The 22,574-nt window shown below is 38.1% G+C and overlaps 2 protein-coding genes and 1 long non-coding RNA gene across 4 annotated transcripts; all 3 read left to right on the top strand.

Moving 5' to 3' along the window:
* Positions 1-6,051: 6,051 nt before the first annotated feature.
* On the top strand, positions 6,052-14,331 carry LOC109198973 (uncharacterized). The gene is made up of 3 exons (XR_002059490.1): positions 6,052-6,184; positions 13,848-13,903; positions 14,011-14,331. It is a non-coding gene; the product is annotated as an uncharacterized LOC109198973 (long non-coding RNA).
* Positions 7,833-10,891, top strand: LOC109198945 (uncharacterized). 2 transcript variants are annotated; one of them, XR_002059478.2, is made up of 7 exons: positions 7,834-8,133; positions 8,241-8,600; positions 9,056-9,194; positions 9,319-9,376; positions 9,909-10,021; positions 10,155-10,214; positions 10,705-10,891. XR_002059478.2 is itself a non-coding variant. In XM_019354291.2 (6 exons), the coding sequence occupies exons 1-5, from the start codon at positions 8,085-8,087 to the stop codon at positions 10,200-10,202; spliced, it is 654 nt and encodes a 217-aa protein (XP_019209836.1). In that variant the 5' UTR covers positions 7,833-8,084; the 3' UTR covers positions 10,203-10,214; positions 10,705-10,891. The 2 variants fall into 2 exon arrangements, 1 of the variants encoding a protein (XP_019209836.1); XM_019354291.2 differs by lacking the exon at positions 9,909-10,021 and having other exon boundaries at positions 7,833-8,133.
* A 2,783-nt stretch (positions 14,332-17,114) lies between the features above and the next one.
* Positions 17,115-22,261, top strand: LOC109198938 (uncharacterized). Its single transcript, XM_019354268.2, has 2 exons — positions 17,115-17,460; positions 17,648-22,261. Exon 2 carries the CDS (start codon positions 18,464-18,466, stop codon positions 20,345-20,347), a length of 1,884 nt encoding a protein of 627 aa, XP_019209813.1. The 5' UTR covers positions 17,115-17,460; positions 17,648-18,463; the 3' UTR covers positions 20,348-22,261.
* Positions 22,262-22,574: the final 313 nt, after the last annotated feature.

Here is a 22,574-nt window from a genome sequence, read left to right as displayed (position 1 = left end):
GCAGAAAAGTGAAAGGCCTTGCAGAAGTTCTTGCAGCAATTCAAACTGAACAGTTTATGAAGTGCAAGGAGAAGAGTTCGAGAACCTTAAAGTTCAGTGTCCTCTATAGTTCAGTGCAGGCTGTTTCACTCAAGCAGTTTGTTTTTCAGAACCTGCACCTTCATGGATAGGTTGTTCCCATCCAACTCCATCAGCACCTTCTGAAGAAATTCAAATGTGTATTTCAGGTGCTTTGGGTAGCTCAGATTTAGACTGTAGATTAGTCCAAGCAGGAGGGCACAACCCTTTCCCACATCACTAAGAGCTTGCAGCACAGTGCATCCTTCTATGATGACATCAATGTCCTCAGGTGTATCTGCAGAGTTTGCTCCTTCATGTCTGACAACATAGACTCCCAAAGTCAGCTTCTCCGTTTCTCTGCTTGCACCAAGATCCACATCCTTTAAATAAAAATAAAAGAAAAAGATAAGTTAATTGCATACATATACATATGGACAAGTAAGTCCACCTTCCATTTCTAAACCCAAATTAAAAAAAAGGAAAATAACTGATCGTTTTCCTTTTTTAACTTACCAAGAATTCCTTGAACAGGTCATCTGGCTTTTCATTTAAGTAGACACAGACAGCTTTCAGAATGCATTCCCGTCGAACATCAACGCTGGGATTCTGGTGGAGATAAGAACTCAATATGAGAGAAGTTTCCTATTTTGGTTCCTTTCAACCTCTTTACAAAACAAAGTCAAAAATATTAACACATAATCCAGATAAGTGATTAAGCAATGTTTCATAACTCACATCAGTGACGTGCAGTGAGGTTCATGATTGGTAAGGCACTGACTCCTCTGAGTCAGATCAACAAATATATGAACCCAAAAATCGAAGCTTTTCAATTTTGACATTACGTGAAAGCTTTCATTTTTGCTTTAATCAATTCTAGATTGTTCAACAATATATTTAATAATTGTGCCCCTAAAAATATTAAAATTAAATAGAAGATTAGAACTGGGCAATATGGACTTAAAATCTTATCACGACATTTTGTGGTATTTTTTGCGATAACAATAAGTCTGAAGGTTCTCAGTCATCCTGGTCATCGTAGTCTAAGGAGCTTGGAAAGAAAAGTGAAGCTTCTTCAGTGAAGAAGCTTCTCGGATGAGAGATGAAACGTCTTCAAGCAACTTAAAGAAGTCCAGACGCTTTTCTTTCCAAGCTTCTTAACAATAAGAGTTGCAATAAAAGATCATAATAGTATTTTTGCCTATAAATCTATCAATGCAGCCTCACAAATACTGCAAATTAAACTTAGCAAATGTACCATTTAGACAAACCAGCAGTTATTTATCTTGTTGAATTGATGATAAGTTTGACATTAATGGAAGTAATAGTCTCAACTAAATTATCATATATATTTTTAGAGGTTTGAAAGCAGTCTATCATTTTAATCACATAGGACGTATGTTATCACAATATTGATAAGTGATGCAATAAGTGCCCAGCCCTACAGAAGATGCATTAAAATTTATTTAGATTTGGTGTGTCTCATTTTTTGTGTGTAGTAAATAAATTGGTCAAATGACCTGAAAGTAATTATAGAAAAACCATTAATTTTACATCAATTTATTAATTTATAGGAGATGATAGGAGATGCATTGAAATACAATTGGTGCATCTAATTGCTTAGGACTGATTTAGTGTCAATTTGTCCTATGTGAAATTTACTGATGTTCCCTAAGTGTGCTGCTTTATCCACTGTGTCAATGTCGCTCTCAGTGTAATGTGATTACACTGTGAATCCATATACATGTTGCCTTTAGAGCTCAGCACTGCCCTCCATCAGCCTCACTCCATGCATTTTTGCAGCACATTTTTGACCAATAACATTAAACATGTAACACACATTCGTCAAATAAATGAGGTAGTCTGCATCAAGTCATCATCTGTATTACATGTGTAATCAAACATGTATGTTGGCGATTTAGAGAAACAGCAGTGGGATTGCGCATGTGTGTGTCCGCGGTGAGACACATCATCATCACCTCCTCTCAGCGTTTTACCTTGTATTTGAACAGAAAATCCGTAATGACAGCAATTTTGACCATAAAAATATTGAAATCACACAGAAAGCAAATTTAAAATATAGTGTACAAATTGAATTTCTCTTTTGTTAGTATTTTACTTCTCATTAAGGTGCCTCACTTGACTGCATGTCACTGATTCACATGTATATACAAAATATTCAAATATACACATATTCAGTTGAAAAAAAATCTGATTAATGACAGACACAGAAGTTGAAGAAGCATTCAAATAATTTCAGAGCTCAATCAAGGTCAACTAAAATACATACCCCATCCATGGCTGCCATGATTAAGTTGATATTGCGTTTAGCTGTTCCCCCCTTCTGTTTGAACACTAAGGTGGTCAGCGTAGTGGTCCAGCTTTGCCATGAAAGTCGACAACAAAGGGACCATGGTGATGCTGGTGAACTCTGCAACAACCTGAAACATATTAAAAATTACAACTAGAGAATATTCTCTATTAATTTTATTAGAGGCCACATGCAAGAATGTTACAACTTTCAGTCAAACATTGTTAATTTTAAAAGATACAAAATTTACAGTACTTTGTTATTGCAAGTCATTTTCATAAGAACTTGTATTTGAAGAAGAACAAAGTTAGTAAGAATTACCTCAGTCTCTGAAAACAGGGCAGGCCATCTGTTTTTGACCTCTGCAATGAATGGCATGTCTTTGATGATTTCCTGTCTTCGGTAGCGATGATAACCAATGGAAACTGATACAAGGAGTTAAATACATTATTTATAACAGTATTACACATTATTCTGCACTTCAATGACAACAGATGAATGCATGTCTTATACTTTACAAATCAAAGTGTTAATCGCTTAAATCCCTGCGTTTGACACTAAACCAGAAATCAACATGGAGTCGAATTCTTTCAAACAATGTAGCAACTTAATTGATGCACATTTCTAAAATACACAACACATTCATTTCATTCTTCAAACTACAGGATCGCTGGCGCTCCCAGTGGTCATTACTGATGTCAGGGAGCAGGTGCGGTAGATGTTGGGAGTAATTTTAAAACTGTCGGTCTTAGTAGGCAAGTCTCACCTTAACAGGAATCGCAAAAGATTTTTGGAAAATTACACCGAAGCAGGTTCAACAATATTTGTTAAATGTCTTCATACTTCTAACACGTGAGAGAGGTATGCAAGCTAGAGTGTTAAAAAATTTACCAGGCATCATTTCTTTAAAAAAAAAAATGCAAAAGTATTCCCGAAAGTGTCAGATGTTTATCAGTTAGTATACATTAATCAAATTTGTCATCCTTAAATTGTTGTACTTACCAAATAATCCTCAGATGGCGATGCATTCTATCCAGGATACTAAGCATATGCAAGTCTCAGTTGAAAATGGCGGATGATAAATCTTCCACACTGCACATGTGCAAACTCAGAAGTATGGAGAGCCTATTAGGACAATCCTCTTTAAATTAAAGTGCTCTTCATTTTAAATGAACTTTTTACGTTACTGCATTTTGTTGTATTGAAATATTATGTTGTTAATTAAATTCAAAACAACATACTTGTGTTTAAAGTTAAAAATCAATTGGTAGCATTAGTTTTAACATGAAACGTTTACATAATTCTACCAACATCAGTGTGTCAGATAGATAATAATAAAACTGCTGGAAAGTTTGAGCTTCACAATCAACACACTAACGCTTCATGTGTAACAGTTAAAGCTGTCAAAGTGCAGATGCTGGTGACCTTTGACTTTAAGGGAAGACATTTTATGTATCAAGAGTTCATATCAACTGAGATAACTGTGATACCTTTGCTTACGTGAGCTCTAATCATTTCAATCAATGTTAACATCACAGTCTAGGAAGTGCTCTGCTCTACTTGTTCATCATCTGTTGATCAGCTTGCCTCTACTTATACTGAGAGCAAACCTTCAGTCTTCACCTGAACATTGAACGAACTGCTGTACTGCAACGTCCTTCAAGCCACAAGTCTTCTTCTTTGTTTCCTAGAGTCTGTTCCTTTGTCAACTGTGAATGGAGACACTGTATTTCACTATAAGACAAACCAGCTTTGTGCACTTTGTAAATAGAGACTGTGGATTTTTCATTGCTCGAAGATTCTGTAAATGTTATCTTTTCACAATCTCTAATAATAAACTCACTGAGTCTGAAGTCTTGAGAGGGGCCTGCACATTGGTTATGATACTAAAAGTTACTCCACACATTGCACAGCTCATGAGATTCTATCAGCATATTTAAGCTTTTTTTTTAAGGCAGCATGTGGTTCTCACAGATGCAATTAAAGTCACCTCCAAAAAACAGATATTCCTCACCACTACACCTCTGTATCACTTCAGTTAGGACAGTTAAGAAAACAATGGTGATAATTGGAGTGTATTTAGCACGTTGAAAAGGCAAAATGAAATAACTTTACTGATACAACAAGAGTATTTGTCATTTTTTGCCTAAAAGACATTTTTGATTGATCCATTAGAGTATGACTCACTTATGAGAGATTTTGAAAACAGTGTTAAAAGTCATTTTAAGACAGTCTGCATTTTCTTGAGCAATTAACTAGAGGTTACCGACAGAAGATAGTGAAGAATATGTGGATGATCAGAGGATGCCACTTCAGAATTATAGTTTATTTTTTAGAGGATGCTGTAAAACTATGAATGTTGTGCAGTACTTGTATGATTTGGATACACCAGCTAATATGCTAACCATAATTAAGAAGTTGCCATAATGGATCGGTGGAGGACTACAGCCAGTGAAATAGAGAGATTTAATCAAACAGTCACAATCAATGATACTGCTAAATTTGTAGAGCGACAAGAAAATATTCTAGGAGATCCTGTATTTGGAAATATCCATCCATCTCCAGTCTCAAATAATAGTGTAAAACAAGCTACTTTGAGGTCTAGAACAAGGCAGTTTTGGTATTAATGTAACTGCTGTGGAGAATAAGACTAACATTAAGACAAGGGAAAGGAAACCAGATACTGTTTCAGAGATCAAGAAAATATGTCTTTGATGTGGATTTGGTCACACATTGGAGTTGTGTGCTCTAATGGAAAGGAAAATGGGGTATGCTTTGCTTGCTTGTGTATTGGGCACATCAGCAAGGACTGAAACATATTTCATGCAAATTGTATCATTTGAAGCATCCCCAAATGCTCCATATTCATTTAAAAGGGGGGAGAAACAGAAACGATGGGAAAAAAGTATTTTCCTGAATGTGTCATCATCATCATCATCATCATCATCGTTTATTTATATAGCACTTTAAAAACACACCTAGACCAAAGTGCTGAACAATACAACTATAAATAATAGTAATAATAAAGTCATGATGTAGTCATGATGAACAGCTTGCTTTGTCCAGAGAAAGCCAACAATTTATGAAGGTGGTCACTAACTCTTGTTAATGGTCACTATCAGGCTGCATTGCCACTGAAAAGGAGTCAGCAAAATATACCAAACAATAGAAAGTTTGTTGAGCAACGTACTCAAAACCTAAAGAGCAGGGTTAAGAAAGATCCTTTATTTCAACATGTATCATCATTTTATGGTACCAGAAGAGGATGTCGATTTGTTTCTTGTGGTGGCCAAATAGTCCCTGATAACTTCAGGATGTGAATGCACATACGTTTTGGTGCAACTTCATCACTAAGTGTTGCTAACTTTGCCTTGAGACAGTGTCCAGAAAATAAGGACTAGTTTCATCAGGTGACTATTCATAAAATCTTTATTATTTTTAAATGTGAATGACTGTCTCATATCAGCAGCCAGTGAAAGGTACGCAGTTATGCTGTACCAAGACGTTGTTTCCATTTGGTCTAAAGGCAGGTTTAAACTGACAAAATGGATAAGTAATCGGCATGGATCTGGACCATGAGTTGCTTCCTCTGGACAGAGTGTTATATATTAGTTGTTTTGTAAACACTTCTAGCTGTCTGTCAGAGGACATGACCTATCTTCTCACTGGCATGCCAGGGACTGGGACTTCCTGGAATCACTAAGAGGAGGGACGTGTCACAGAGAAGGTGCCTGGCTTTCTACAGGTTTTAAACCAAACTGAAAACCCCTCCGTCTCTAGCTTCATGTCTGCCAGTTAAAAGAAGAAATAACAACAGTAAGTATTTTATTTTTAAACTATTTATATTTTTAACTATTTTTATGGCTTACTGGATGCATCTGTTGCCTTGCATTTTTAAGAAAACTGTAAAAGGTCTGACTGTTTTTAAAAATAAAATATATGGCCTAATTATCATTAGCTGTGATATTTTTTATTTAATAATTGTACCAGAAAATGTTAATGTTCAGTCCAGACCGCTGGTATTGTTTGATTTCAGAGAGATAGTCCTACTCCTTTTCTCTTGTCTTTTTACCGTCATTTTATACAAAGCTGAACAAGTGATGATGTCATTTCTGATTTCACTGTAATGTGAGAACTCAGTGTAACTCAGTGTAATATAAAGTGTAACACATTTTATGAGTTACACTTTATATTTTGCTGTCACCATGGAGAAAACTTGTGTTTCCCTTTGTCAGTCTCTGCATCCCTGATAGGAAACTTCTGCAGCAGAAAAGTGGCAAGAAAAACAAAACAAGATTTACTCCATTAACAAATCACAAGGTTATTATAACAACTGTACTGTCTGAAGACTTTGTTTACAATACAAAACACCCACACGTTAGTGTGAAGGAACTGACTGGGGAGTTTGTACTCACATGAGATGTTCACGTGCAGCACTGAGTTGAGCTGGTCACCATAAACTCTCTAAGCACTCAGTGCCCAGAACTAAAAATCTAACTAAATACAAGTTAATGTTCTGTTATTCTTCAAAGACTGTGTTTTATTCATTGCTCTGTTTAATCATTTGTATGAAACAAAGGGGTGTCATAGTTTCTGGGATGATCTGACCAAGTGTTGATGTGGAGGACCCAAATGAAGACACTTAGAGACAGTTTTATGTTCTTGGAGATAATTTTAAGCATGAAATACAAAAAGAACCAAAATCCACAACTTCCACAAACAAAACTGTGAAAGGCACAAGAAGCTTTATAACACTGGGGAAATGAGATGGACAGAAAAAGGACAAAGTAACACTGGCACAATATATACACAGGAGGGAGATTTAGGGGAGTGGAGACAGCTGGGAAACAGAACAGGAACAAATTAAACATGATGAGACAGGGGAAGGCAAACCAACCATAATGCATGAGACAAAGGACTGGCAAAATAAAACAGGAAGCTATTAACACAGAGAGTAGTAAGTAATAGGCTAAACAGACATGGCCCCAAGACAGAGTGAGAAGAGAAAACGATGAAACACAGGCAGATGAACATATTGACAGGAAGAGAGACAACACATAGAGAAAGAAGTACAAACATATTAACTTGAATCAGACAGCCACAGAGACAAGATTCGGACAGACTGGACACAAAGGGAGCCAACATAAATAGAAAGGAACAAAGAACCATAAATAAAAAACTCAGCAAACAGACCATAAATCTTATTATCATTATACTTTTAAAGAAATACATAAACTCCAATGTCACGGGTTACACCTAGTTAACTGTACATAAATATATACTTCTTCCTCTTCCTCTCGCTATGTACAGAAGCCAGATACATGTGCTGACTCTGACTATATGTCTATAGCTGGGAATGTGTCTTTTTATGTGTGTGTAGGCATGTGGATTTGGATGTGTGTGTGTGTGTGTGTGTGTGTGTGTGTGTGTGTGTGTGTGTGTGTGTGTGTGTTTCTGTTTGAAAAGAAAAGCCTTCAAACACATACAAAAAAATCGCCATTTCCCTCTGGTGGACAAACTCTGTAACTACAACATGTTTCTAAAAGACTTCAAGCCTACTTTGATATTTTTGTAGTTTCTCATTATGTCTGTTCGTAGATGCTGTGATGAGTGAATGAAGTCAGACTGTAGATTTTTGTTCTTCTAGCTGTACTGACTGACCTTTGACCTCATGTGTTGATGACTCTTCACCTCTGTCTCCTCTCACACGGAGAAGATGATCTGCAGGATCCTGCTGCTCATCATCCTCACCTCATGTGTCTCTGGTTAGTTTACAGCTTCACTTTATGAACTCCAAATAAAGCTCAACAACAGATTTGTTCCAGTTCTCAGTGTGTCTGCTCCTCTCTTTCCCTCTCTGTCTCCTCAACAGGATCATTTGTAGTCAATGTGACACAGACCTGCTATCAGGCAGAGGAGAACCACAACATCACACTGGAGTGGACGTTCACCACCAAACCTGACAGATCCTCCAAAACGCTCAACATCTTTTGTGAAGTCTTCATCAGTAATAACATCTCAGTCCTGTATCATGTTCATGAAGGTGTTGAGGTGTCAGAGTCTCAGGATGCAAAGTTTTCAGGACGAGTCCAGAGTGACAAAGACGCCCTCAGAGAAGGACGAATCAGACTTCAACTGTCCAGACTCAGGACTGATGACTCGGGTCTGTACCTGTGTGAGGTCAACACTGATTATGGCTTCAGTATTGGAAGATGTCGACTCAACGTCACTGGTGAGTTATAGAATCCAGATTTTTTAAAAGGTATTATTATCACTGTGAGACTGACTAAATTTCATGGAGTTCAGATCCAGAGAAGGCCATTATTTTTCTGATTATCATTTTCTTTTTGTGTTACAGAATGTTACAAAAGCATTTGCTCTACAAACAAGTTGCTTACAAAGTTGATTTACTGTTGTTCTTCTTTTTTGGTCATGGCTCAAAATTAGTTCCAAAGTTAGAGTGTTGTGGTCCCTCTGTGTTTCTCTTTTCTCAAGGTTTTGTTTAGTCTACCTTCTGCAGCCTTTCACAGTTTATGACTGAATGTTGTGTTGTATAGAATGGTACACTGTAGCAAGAGAGAGTTTGTGCTCAGAAACTGTTTTATATTTGTTAGTAATTTTAAAAAACAATATGAAAATTTCTTGATCAAAAGAATAATGTAAAGTTCAGTTTTGGTCATTTTGCAGGAGCCAAAAATTCAAAGGAGAAGTACTGGGAGAAAGTTAAAAATGCTTTAGCAGGTGAACAGATTGCAGGTATAATACTTGCTGGATTGATGGTCCTAATAGGTGAAATAGTTGACCCTAAATTCTTCATTAACAAAGGGTAAGTTAGTGTTTCCTGTCATTTTTAAAACCAAACTAAACTTTTAAAAACCCCTTTTTTCTTATTTATGTCATTGCTTTATGTTTATTTTTTTTCTTTTACTTTACTTTTGCTTACTCTACAGAGTAAGAGAAGAGACCACATCAGATGCAGATGAAACAACAGTTCCTCTTCAATTATTGGTGTGAAGTATTTTCTTACACTTTACTGATTCCACTGAATAAAACTTGCCGATACTTAAAATTCACTGAAGGAGATCTCCCTCACAATTAGATAACTTCTTCATGTTACTTGTCAAGGAAAATCGTCTTATTTTTATTAAAATGATAGCTTGGTAAAATCAACCAGACCAGTGCACCAATTATCATTCGAATTCTTCAATCTGATTTTTAAAAGATTTATAAAAATGGTAAAATAATTTGGGCTAACAGATATACAAACAAACCATGCTACACACCATGTTTAGTGACTGCGAATGTGTTTAAGGTTTTGAAAAAAGATTATATGAGTTTGGCAAAGTGTGTCGAAGTACCTGAACAGTGTTTAAAGGTTTGGCCAAAAGAGTGCTTGAATCAAAAAAAGTTAAAGCCACTGAGAATTTGGTTTAAAAAACTGGAGTTTAGTTTTTTAGCAATTAAAAAAAACTCTAACATCCAGTCTTTCGAACACTGTCCAGGCTACTATACTAAATCCAGCTATATTCCACCTGCACAGATCTAGAGGAGAGCTGCTGAAACAGGTGTGGCTGGTAAGATAAGTTCTGTGAGGCTACTCAGGTGTTTATCATGAAAAGACCGACAGATTCTGGGAAATACTTCAAATGACCAGTGAGTTAGATTAACAATAAATATTTGCTGTCGTTAACTTTAAACAGTACCTCTCTGTGTGAAACTGAAACATTTATAATACGGTTTTGGATCAGGCTGCATTGACTCTGTGACTTTTCTCTGCTGAAAACAGGCAGACGATGGCTCAGAGGGCTGTGAAGTCACACATCTAGAAGCATAAGGCCTGCTGGTGGTGTGTAAAGCCTCTACTTGCCTTCTACACTGTTTTGTTACTAATTTAATAATAGGTTTTACATTGTTTGCTGTTGTTTATCAGTGAACACAGATTTCGGAGGAGCAGTTTTAACATAATTTTCATTTATATAGTGGTCTTGATTTCATTAGACATTTTCCAGGATGATATCTGGGACTTTCATAAGTAACCAAGGTTTCATTTATCAGTGTGGGACTGCTGTGTCACCTAAAAAACTCATTTCATTCATCTTCCAAACAATGTTCATTTACACAAATGTTTCAGAGAAACTGATTTCTCTACCAAGGATGAACTAGTATGTTTCCATAGATTGCCTTTGTATAAATGTGTAAATGAAGTGTATGTCCTTTTTTATTCCTTAGGTACAGTAAATGATATTAAAGGCAGGTGCTTAACATTAGAAAAAGACAGGAAGTGTGTCTCCCATGCTTTCTCCAAAGTCTGCTAATCTGTCATCTCCTCTATGCAGAAGCCTAGATGTTCTGCAACAAGAGTGTTTGTGTGAGAGAGAAAGCCATGGAGGAGAATCTGGATTCACTAATGGATCGACTTCCCTGAAGGCTCTTTGTAAATAGAGGCAGTGAATCATCCCCTACTTGTAAAGTCTGTAAATACTTTATATCTGTGTGCACTGTAAATAAACTCTCTAAACCTGCTTTACTGAGTCCAGCCTGCCTTTTGACCATGACAGATTTTGATCTCATAAGATCAAAATCAATGTTTTTCCTTTGCTGTTTCCACTTTTGCTCAGTTGTCATCTTAGTTAATTATTATTCTACAACTCCTCTTGAAGGACCTTTAATTTTAATTCACTCAATTTATTTGCAGGTAAATGTGTAAACTCTGCTTTCTCCCCTCACATACATGTACACAAGCACTCCCACTGTCATCACTACTTATACTTCCTGTGAAAATTATATGTGAAAAAAAAACTTGTCACTCATACTTCTTTGCAAAAAAGAGTTCTGTAAATTCTACATTAGAAATCTTGCATTAGTCAATCATATTATTTTGTTATAACAAAATTAATCTAAATATAAACATTTATCCTTCATTCTGTTAGCACTTTAGCTGGGTATGGAAACAGGGTCATTACTCATTTGGTGTCCAGGTGGCAGAATAAATGAACCTATGTCTCTCTCCACACTCTTTATCCTATGTATTAAAAACCAAAAAAACTTTCATGGTCAGTGCTGTGTTGCAGGCAGGGTGTAGGACCCAAAAACAGAACACTCAGAGGAATAAACTCAAAAAGCAGCTTTAACGCTGGACCAAATTTTCATAAAAAATAAACTTCACAAAAGCAAACCAAAACCTGAACGTGGACGCTAAGAACTTAACTAAACTAAACTAAACTAAACTAAACTAAACTAAACTAAACTAAATTAGAAGAAAACAAACCAGGACTACACAGGGAGCACAACAGCATAGTGAGGGTACAGCAGGACATAGAACAAGGAAAACACAGGGTTTATATGCACACTGGAGAAATCAGGGAGTGGGAGACAGGAGGAGAACACAGCTGGGATTAATTAGACATAACAAGACAACAAGGAAGCAAAACTACATACATTGACATGACACAAGGGACCGTCAAAGCAAGCAACTCTTACAAGTTTATTTATTTTTTATTTTTTATTTTGTCTGAGATCACGGGGTCAGCAGCCTTAGCAGAGAAACTCAGACCTTTACAACAAAATAACTGATGAGACTCTGACACTCAAATAAAACTGTGGACAATTTTGTCAGCTGATCAGAACCGGTTTCACTGGTGTGTCTAAAAGTTCATCAGAGTGTTGGACGTTTACCTCAAAATAAAAGTGAAAGAAAAAATGAACCATAAAGAAACAAAGACGTGAATGAGTCCTGTGTACATATTATGTTATTATGCTATAAAACTGAAGCCAAACACAGTCATCTGCCAGAGACGACGCGTTAAAGAGGATAAAAAGCTACCAACTGAAAGAAGAACAGACAACAGCAGTGTGTATTCCTATTTCTCTTAAAAAAATGTACTTGTTTTGTGCGTAGTGTTTATTTGTAAAGCCGGGTGTGACCGGGACTTATGATTAAACAGTCTGTACATTGTGTGAGTTATGAGTCTTAACAGACATGTCGAACAGTGAGCTGAAGCTAATCCTTCATTAGAAATATTCAGGCTGTTGTTTGTTCTTCCAGCTTCAAAAAAGCTGCACAAAATAGTCGCCAACCACAGGAAATTTATTTGGAGTGTTTTCATAGTTTTATTCTTGAGATACACCAATTTTTATATACTGCAGAAAAAACGAAAATAAATATTGTAATGCAAATTTTCAAAAAAAAGAAAACAGCATGTGCATCAAAATAAACTATTTCCAGCAGTGCAATTTGAGTTCTAAGCATCCCAGAAACGATACAGAAAATCATGAAGTCAAACATGACTTTTAAAAACACCAGTATAGGCTTAAGGCCCTGAAGGTAAAAAACTACATTTCCCGCGGAAATTACGTCAGGTCCGGATTCAGGCAGATAATGGCGGACATGCGATAGTTCGCGCTGACGTCTATTCCAACGTAGGAAGTGTTATGAACAGCTGATCGGATCGGCAAAGCGTGTTTCTGGAATATTATGTTTTTGTTGCTGCAAGTGCATTTTATGCAATTTTTGCAAAGCTATATGTGGAAGGAAACCGTGACCTAGGACAGGCTGATGGCATAAGATGCAAGTACAACTCCTCTGGTTTCATATGCAAAAAAAAAAAAAATATGCGTTTACATGGTTCTGGTTCTACAGGGGTGTAAAAATAGTTATGCAAAACGGAGCGTGCCCGCTCCGACTGGTTTTAAAGGGTTAAGCAGATAAAACGCTTGGAGTTCATTTGTGGTGTGGTGCTGGCATTTGGCAGGTTTTCCTGTGAAAAGACAACATGGAGCTCTCAATGCAGGGAAAAAAGCCATCCTTAAGTTCTAAAAACAAAAGAAACCCATCGAAGAAATTGCTGCAATAATAAGAGTAGCAAAATCTACAGTTTGGTACATCTTGAGAAAGAAAGACAGCACTAGTGAACGACAAAAAGACCTGGACGTCCACAGAAGACAACAGTGGTGGATGATCACAGAATCATTTCCATGGGGAAGAGAAACCCCTTCACAGCAGCTAACCAAGTGAACAACACTTTCCAGAAGGCAGGCATATCGATATCCACATCTACCATAAAAAGAAGATGGCATGAATGTAAATACTGAGGGTTCACTGCAAGGTGCAAGCCATTCATAGGCCTCAAGAGTAGAAAAGACAGATTGAATTTTGTTAAAAAAAATTGCAAGAAAAAAGTATGGAAAAGGGGTGGAACAGCTTATGATCAAAAGCAACCACATCATCTGTAAAACACAATGGAGGCAGTGTGGTGGCCTGGGTGTGCATGGTTGCCAGTACCACTGGGACAGTAGTATTTATTGATGATGTGACACAGGAGCCTCAATGAACTCTGAGGTGTTTAGAGATATGCTGTGTGCTCAAATCCAGTAATCCGTGAATGAATAATTCTGACTGTAGATTTTCCTTCTTGTAGCTGCACTGACTGACCTTTGACCTCATGTGTTGATGACTCTTCTCCTCTGTCTCCTCTCACAGGGAGAAGATGATCTGCAGGATCCTGCTGCTCATCATCCTCACCTCATGTGTCTCTGGTTAGTTTACAGCTTCACTTTATGAACTCCAAATAAAGCTCAACAACAGATTTGTTCCAGTTCTCAGTGTGTCTGCTCCTCTCTTTCCCTCTCTGTCTCCTCAACAGGATCATTTGTAGTCAATGTGACACAGACCTCCTATCAGGCAGAGGAGAACCACCTCTGCAGCTCACACCTCACTGATGGCTGAACAACTACAAACCAACACAAACATTTAATCAGCTACAACCACTGCAATAGAAGCAACCATAAAGAAAACCCCACACTTTAATTTACTCTGAACATATTTCACGTTTTAAAAAGTTCACAGGTGAAGAAATGTTCTATTTTTGTCACATGGTGGTGCCATGTTTCAAATGATAAGCAAAAGAGAACTCTGAAATTATTTCTTCCATTGTAGACTCATTAGACTATTTTTTTAGGCTTGTTTAGAGGCAGTGTTGTCACAGGCTGGGTCTCTGACCCAGCGCTCTGAGTTCATTTTGTATTTGTCTCATTTTAGATTTGTGATTAGTTTATGTGTCATTCCTATTTAGCTTTAGTTAAGGAAAGGCCGTTATTATTTATTGTTTCCTTGGTTTCTATGTTTGAGTTCTTATATCGTTCATCACGTGTTAGGTCTGTTAAGCTTGTGTTGTCATGTCTAGTTTCAGTGTTTCCTGTTTTATTTTGAAGGAGTCATGTGTTCTTTGTTCATTGTATTTAGTTTCACTTCCCCTGTCCTGTTATTAGGCTCATGTCTGTCAGCTGTTCCTCCATGTGTTCCCACTTCCCCTAATCACCTCCTGTGTATTTAAGTCCTCTGTTTTCAGTGTGTCATTGTCAGATCGTCTGCTTTGTTTGCAAGCCAAGAAGTTGTGTCAAGTTTCCTCATGTCAAGTCCATGTTCTGGTTGTAGGTTTTTTGGTTAATTTAGCTCACCCAGTTTAGTTTATTGTAGTGATGGGTAGATGAGGCCTCGTGAAGCGTTTCAGCACATTCCCCAAACTGTATCGATACTGTGTCGACACAGTGTTGCTGTTTTGTTCCATACTGACACCTGCTGGACATTAAGTATCATTGCAGGCAACTTACTTGAGACTCACAACAGACACTGATTCAAATAATATACTTGTATACACTGTAAGATATTGTATTTTCTATGGAATCATTTTATATGTTTTACATTTCAAATATTGTAGACATCTTTAAAATATATTGTGAATGACATTAAGTGAAAATTAAAATGAAAGTATTGTGAATATAATATTACCCAATTAAATGTAATTGACTCAGAGTTTATTATAAATTTTTATTCAGAAAAATAAGTTTATCCAATGTTTTGCATTCAGTCTATTGCGTTTTGTTTTTTTTGTTTTTTTGACACCATTTCCCCAGCTTTGGAAAACTCACAGGCACAGATGAAGCTGGGTACACAAAAACCGTAAAGCCAGGTGGAAAAGGTTCAGATAACATGTCTTCCTTTCCCCCAGTACGTTAAAGGATCCTCTGATCTTGGAATTTTCTCTCCGACACTCTCCACAATACTAAGGGGTTGGCAGTCCCTTATAATAAAATTCAGGACTGCCTGGTCCAGAACAGTCTTCCTAGATGCTTGATTTCAAAATAATAAAACACATATTAATAAAAAAAAAATAAAATAAAAAAAAAGATGATAAAGCTGTTCAGTGTCAATATAGGCCGACCTGTGTTCATTCTCGGTGTGTTTGTCGCCTCATTTTCATGTTTGGCTCTGTAATGCCTGAGGAGGTGCTTTTGTTTGTGTAAGAAATGCAGAACAGACGAGACATTTAACCTGCATCAAATGAAATAAATAATTTACACTGCAAGTCACATTGCTGTTTTTCCTATTCTGATAGATTACACTGAAACAAAGACAGACAAATTATTTGCAGTTAAGATCAAACTGATCCCACACAGCAGAAACATGTCTTTTTCTTTCGGGCTCCGTTTTGTTATGGAGAGATGTGTATTTTTATTTTATCTTTGCGAGAGTAATTTTAGTTTTTTTGGTGGCGACTCGTTACGTTGACAGATGCAGATGCGGTACCTTTTAAACAGTTTGGCGCGTTGGCAATGAGCGATACAGCAGCTGTATCGATCACGTGACTTTTTCTTAAAGCGACGCACGCACCGATACAGGCATCGCTCTGTGAGCTTGATACATGCGCCGGTGCGTCAGTGCTGCTGGACCCATCACTAGTTTATTGTTAGCCTTGCCTTTTGCCTTTTGTTTACAGTTATTTTGCCAGCCTCAATAAAGGGCTCGTTTTCTGTTATCCAAGTCATGTTTCACATTTTGTTTTCGTCTGCATTTGGGTCCACCCTTCACTCTACACACAGTCAGCCCTGCTGATTGTGACAAGTGTAGACAGACAGGGATGGGAAGTCCTGAATAGTGACAAAGACTCATTATTGTAGAGCACTCTGTATGTGTCTAATTCATTCAAGGAAACATTGCATTATTTTGCATTTTTAAAAGATGCTTATTTTTTTGTACCTTGTAACAAAGGCCAGTAGTTTCAAATACACTGCATACGTAAGCACATAAATTTCTAAATGATACAATAGACAAAAATACATAAAGCAAAACCAAATGGTCATAACCTCTTAAAGTTACATTTTAAAGGGGGGCAGCACATGGCTGTTGCTTGATTAGGTGGCCAAAATATGAACTTCAGAGTCTCATTGTTAATTATTCTGATACGGATATGCATTCGAATAATGCCCAGCAATAAAGAACAACAATAAAACATGGTGAAGCAGATTGTATAGGAGGTGATCATCAAATCTCAGAAATATGCTCAAAAACATCAAAACTAAACAGATATGAAAGAGAAGATAACCTCACAGAGTAGATCGACCAAATTTTGAATCAGATGTTTTTACTTTTTAGATTTTGGTCTTTAATAATGCAGAGTAGGTTTGGTCCTGCTGCGTTTGGGCTCTTTATGTTCTGAGGTTGGATCCAAGTTCTCATGTGCAGCAGATAACTGAAAATAAAACAAACAAATAAAACAAACAGCATAAAACATGAGAAGCACAACAGATTTTCAACAACCTTATGCAACATTACCGTTTCATGGATTCTGAAGTTTAAAAATAAGAAGCACAAAGTGTTTTTTTTTTTTCAGAGACAGGAAAAAAAATGATGCAACATTCAAAATATCATAAGAAGTTCAACAGGTTTCCATCAGTGTAGCTGCCGTCATAGGCAACTCTCGCATTTAAGTTCATTTTATTGGATTTGATGTTGAAACAATTAGTAGTTGAAATATTAAGAAATAATAAATAAATAGTAATTCATGTTTGTTGATTAGATTTATATGTTTAAATGTGTTATTTGTGCTAACTGTGCAATTAGATAGGAACCTTTTCTATAGTTCCGTTTGTTGTTGCTAAGAGGGTATTTTTTGGCTGTCACACTCAGCAAGCTAATTAAGAGACGAGCCACGAGGTTTGCACGTCTACAGTAAGATAAATAAAAGAGTGCCTTTTTTGGACTACCCCACGACGTAAGGATTAAAGTTTTATTCCCTTTGAGTGAGGCCAATGAGGTAAATGTTTTCTTTTGTTTATTATCGTTGTATGTAAATACGCTAGTATTGCGTGATATTCTAGTGCAATTACCGCAGTGTGAAGTGTAATGTGTATTTTATTGATCCTGTTGTTAGAATGTTTCGTCATATATAATGCTTAAGGACTTTATTAAGAATATTCATTTAAGTTTGTATTTCTTTTTAGTTCTGACGGCATTGTATCGGCTGTGGTTGGACATCATTACATGTTAAGGCATGTCGAAGAATCCTCCTGTCCGAAATAAATGTCAGTTTAAAAGCAAAGAACAAGTTGAGCTTTATTAAGACTCGAGGGGAGTAACAATCAGAACTCAGCCTGCTTCGTGCTGGAGGAGAGAGAAGGAGAAAGAGGTCTTCCGCAGCGGAGCCGGGCCGACAGCCGAGCGCAGCGGAGCCGAGAGGGAGCGGAGCTGAGCCGACAGCGCGCTGGGTCACGTGGTTAAGCTCGCGTCACTCTCAAGCATCAAAGACACCCAAACACACACACAGACATCCCATAAGGCAACCAGAGTCCAGTGGTGCAGCTTGTTTAAGCTACAAATAAGTAACACGTTTATACAAGTTAAATGTGGAGAGTAAATTTCCTTAGCTCATCTTAAAGGGACTCTGTCAAGCAATGAAAGGGGAAGTGTGGTGGTTTTGGAGTAAAAGTTTAAGTTCATGTTATTAGTTGTTTATACTAAATAACTGCAATTAAGGTACGTTTAAGTTGATTATAAGGGTTTTTGCTTGTTTTTAAGACTGCATTAGATATTTAAAGGTCACATTATAGTATTTTGTTTGACATTGAAGGTTATTTTCTGTTTAACTACAAGTGAAGAACAATTTATTATTTTGGTTTAAGTGATGGTGACATATATTTAAGTTGACACTTTAAAGTAAAGCAATTTAAGTTCCTAGGTGCTTCATAAGGTGACTATTCATGTATTTAAGTGGACCTAGGTGACTTGAGTGTAGTATAACAGCTTTGACTGTCTGTGACATGGAGCAAGAAGGCTGTGACACTGAAGCTGTGGAGCAGCAAGAAGCTTTTGAAGAGCAAGAAAGTTTGCAAGAACCATGCACAAGTAAAGCTACTAAAGAAGGAAGTTTGAGGAAAAGTCAAAGAGTTAAGAAGTTCACTGAAAGGGGCCAAGCACTACATGATGAAAAGGTGAACAAGCTTCAAGCTCGCTTTAAAGTCAGTTATGAAAGGTGGAAAGTTGTTGCAAAACAAGGCAAAAAGGCACTTGAAGAACCTGTTAGTGCAAAACTTAAAGAGCTTATTGACCGAGTTGAACATATCTCGGCAGAAGTGAAACAAGTTTATGATGAGCTGCGTAATCATGAAACTCCTGATGCAGACACTCGCCGCAGAGTGGACACCTGTGACGCGGTTTCTCAGAAGATGATAAGGCTAACTCAAGAAAAATTAGCAGCAGAAGAAGACGAAGAACTTTCTGAGAGATTAGTTCACTGGAGTGATATAGGATCAGCATTCAATTCTGCAACCTCTCAAAGATCCAAGAGTTCAAATAGCAGGCAATCAAAATGCTCAAGTAAGTTGTCTGTAAAGAGGCAAGAAGCAGCTGTAGAGCTTGCGGCTACTGAAGCGACTCTGAAGATTATGGAGGAAATGGAAAGTGAAAGAAAGGCACTTGAAATCCTTGAAGCAGAGAATGCTGAGAAACAGAAGGCCTTAGAGCAAAAGCGAAGAGAGCTTGAAAGGCTAGAAACAGTAAAGAGAATGAATGCTGCTAAAGCACGTCTGAAAGTGTACAATGAAGAAGGAAACTCAGATGAAGAAATATCAGATCTTCTGCACGAAAGGAGTAAATGGAGAAATGCCACATCTAAACCGATGAATCAGTTTGCACATTCGCAACTTAATGCAAATGCAGAGCCGTTTGATATGCCACAAGCCACGTCAAGGTCACAACCAAGAGAAAGCAAACAGGAAGATAGTACCACAACATTGGCCCAAGCTCTAGCTGAGTCCATTCACATAAGTCGCCTACCAGTACCAGAACCTACAGTCTTCAACGGTGATCCTCTCAAGTACAAGGATTGGAAATTGTCGTTTCAAATGCTGATAGACAGAAAGAACATCCCAGTGAATGAAAAGGTTTACTATCTTCGCAAGTATGTTGGAGGACCGGCGAGAAAGGCTGTTGAGAGTTATTTTCTGTTGGGAACAGAGCGTGCTTATTACTCAGCATGGAACACTTTGGAGGAAAGATACGGAAGTTCATTTGTAATCACCAAGGCTTTCAGAGATAAGTTGACATCATGGCCAAGGATTGGTAACAAGGATAGCGTTGAACTTCGAGAGTTTTCAGATTTTCTCAGAGGATGTGAAGCGGCCATGCTTCAGGTTAAAGGTCTTGAAGTTTTGAATGACTGCAATGAGAATCAGAGAATGCTAAGCAAGCTACCTGATTGGTTGTCAGCAAGATGGAATCGAAAGGTCATTGAAGTTGAAGAGCAAGATGGTTCTTTCCCAACATTTAGCCACTTTGTTGACTTCATTGCGAGAGAGGCCAAGATTGCGTGCAATCCAGTAACATCGCTTCATGCACTCAAAGCAGGTGACTCAGAGAAAACGAAATCTTCCAAGACAAGAAGTGTTGGAGCAAAGGTGCTAGTGAGTGCTGCAGAAGAGACGTCCAACACAAAAAGATGTGTGTTTTGTGAAAACTCAAATCATAGCATTCACACATGTAGGAAGTTTATGGACAAGGTCTTGAGTGAAAGAGTCAAGTTTGTGCAAACCAAGGGACTGTGCTTTGGATGTCTAGGCTTTGGACACCAATCAAAGAAATGTGAAAAGAGAAAGATGTGTGACACATGTAAAGGGAAACACCCGACATGTTTGCATGAAGAATGAGACAAATCCTCAAGGAAAAGGAAAGAAAAGGAAAGTGACAAGGAACCACAAATGAAAGAGATGGAAGACAATAAAGAGAGTAGAGAAACCAAACCCAAGGAAGCACCAAGTGAAGCAATATCAAACCGTGTGATTCAAAGTGACAGAAGTAATCTCACGTCTACAATCATTCCAGTTTGGTTATCCACAACAAGCAATCCTGAACATGAGATTCTTCTCTATGCTCTTCTTGATAGCCAAAGTGACACGACATTCGTCTTGAAGGAAAAGGCAGATGCTCTGGATGCAGAGAAGAAATGTGTGCAGTTAAAGCTCTCGACAATGTCTTCTAAAGATACTTTAGTACCAAGTCAAAGGTTGTCCGGATTACAGGTCAGAGGTTTCTATTCTTCAAGGAGAATTCCTCTTCCTGTGACATACACAAGAGAGTTTATTCCTGCGAATTTGAGTCATATTCCCACACCAAGGACAGCAAGAGCGTGGCCACACTTAGAGCACCTGGCTGAAGAAATTGCTCCACTGATTGAATGTGAAGTAGGCCTGCTCATTGGTTACAATTGCTCACAAGTGTTGGTACCCAGAGAAATTGTGGCAGGAAAAGATAATGAACCTTTTGCCCAAAGAACAGACCTTGGCTGGACAATAGTTGGAGGAACTAATCCATGTGTTGACTATGGGGATGCCATAGGATGTAGCCACAAAATCATTGTCAAGGAAGTGACACCCAATCAGTCAGCTGAACAGTTGGTCAAAGAAGTGCAATACATCTGTCGCACACAAGTCAAAGAGGTGGTCACATCTGCAGATGTAATTAAAGTGCTCGAGTCAGACTTCATTGAAAGAAAGGTGGAAGACTCACACTTCTCACAAGAAGATTTAAGGTTCATCTCCATAATGGAAGAAGGAGTGAGGATGAAAGCAGATGGACACTGTGAGTTACCTTTGCCATTTAAAGAAGACAGACCAAGTCTGGCAAACAACCGGAGCTGTGCAGAACACAGACTCAAATATTTGAAGAGAAGATTTGAGAAGGACAAACAATACCACAAAGACTACAGAGTTCATGAGAGAGACTATAGAGCGTGGTGATGCAGAAAGAGTTCCCTCTGTAGACCTGGACAAAAGCCCTGCCTGGTACATTCCACACCATGGAGTGTATCATCCACAAAAACCTGGCAAAATAAGAGTGGTGTTTGATTGTTCAGCGAAGTACGAAGGAGCGTCTTTGAACGACTACCTGCTTACAGGGCCAGAGTTAACCAACTCTCTGGTGGGGGTCCTGTGTCGATTTCGGAAAGGTCCAGTTGCAGTGATGTGCGACATTGAGCGCATGTTTCATCAATTCAGAGTCAGAGAGGAAGATCAAGATTACTTTCGCTTCTTGTGGTGGGACAATGGAGACTTCAACTCTACTCCATCTGTCTATCGCATGCGCGTACACCTGTTTGGAGCTGCTTCTTCCCCTGCCTGTGCGAACTTTGGTCTCAAGTATATTGCTGCACAAGGTCAAGGCAAGTTCAGTGAAGCTACCATAAGGTTCATTGAGCGAAATTTTTATGTGGACGATGGTCTTATCAGTTTCCACTCAGAAGAAGAGGCAATTCGTTTGGTGAAGGAAGCCAAGGAACTTTGCAGCACAGGAGGCTTGCGACTTCACAAGTTCGTTTCAAACAGTAAGCAAGTGCTTAATTCGCTGCCGGAAGAAGATTGTGCAGAAACAGTAAGAAAAGACTTGTCACTGGGCGAGCAACAAATTGAAAGAGCCCTAGGTGTCAAATGGTGCATCGACTCGGATCATTTCCAGTTTCGAGTAGTTGTGAACGAGCAGCCACTTTCCAGAAGAGGAGTGTTGTCCACGGTAGCCTCTATTTACGATCCACTTGGCTTTGTGGCACCTTTTGTTCTACTTGGGAAGCAGATACTACAGCAGATGTGTCGTGAGAAAACAGATTGGGACGAACCACTCACAAGCGATCTGAAGTCACGGTGGGAGTCCTGGTTGGTGGATCTAAAAAATCTAGCAGATGTCAAAATTGACAGATGTTACGTGCCAAGAGATTTTCAAACAGTTCAGAAGTACGAGCTTCACCATTTCTCAGACGCAAGTGTTTCAGGGTATGGTGTTTGTACGTACCTGAGAGCTGCCAGTGAAGCAGGACAAGTCCACTGCTCTCTTGTCTTTGCTAAGTCCAGAGTAGCACCCACAAAGGTTACTACGGTGCCAAGA

This window comes from Oreochromis niloticus, linkage group LG3 (genome assembly GCF_001858045.2).
Source record: "Oreochromis niloticus isolate F11D_XX linkage group LG3, O_niloticus_UMD_NMBU, whole genome shotgun sequence".
NCBI classification, from domain to species: Eukaryota; Metazoa; Chordata; class Actinopteri; order Cichliformes; family Cichlidae; genus Oreochromis; species Oreochromis niloticus.
The sequence above is the reverse complement of the archived record's forward strand: the minus strand, read 5'-3'. Positions and strand labels throughout refer to the sequence as shown.

Coding starts and splice junctions, on each gene's coding strand:
- LOC109198945 (XM_019354291.2), top strand. CDS start 8,085: ATGATCTGCAGGATCCTGCTGCTCATCATCCTCACCTCATGTGTCTCT. Junction 8,134..8,240: donor CCTCACCTCATGTGTCTCTG/GTTAGTTTACAG, acceptor TCTCCTCAACAG/GATCATTTGTAGTCAATGTG. Junction 8,601..9,055: donor ATGTCGACTCAACGTCACTG/GTGAGTTATAGA, acceptor GTCATTTTGCAG/GAGCCAAAAATTCAAAGGAG.
- LOC109198938 (XM_019354268.2), top strand. CDS start 18,464: ATGGAGCAAGAAGGCTGTGACACTGAAGCTGTGGAGCAGCAAGAAGCT.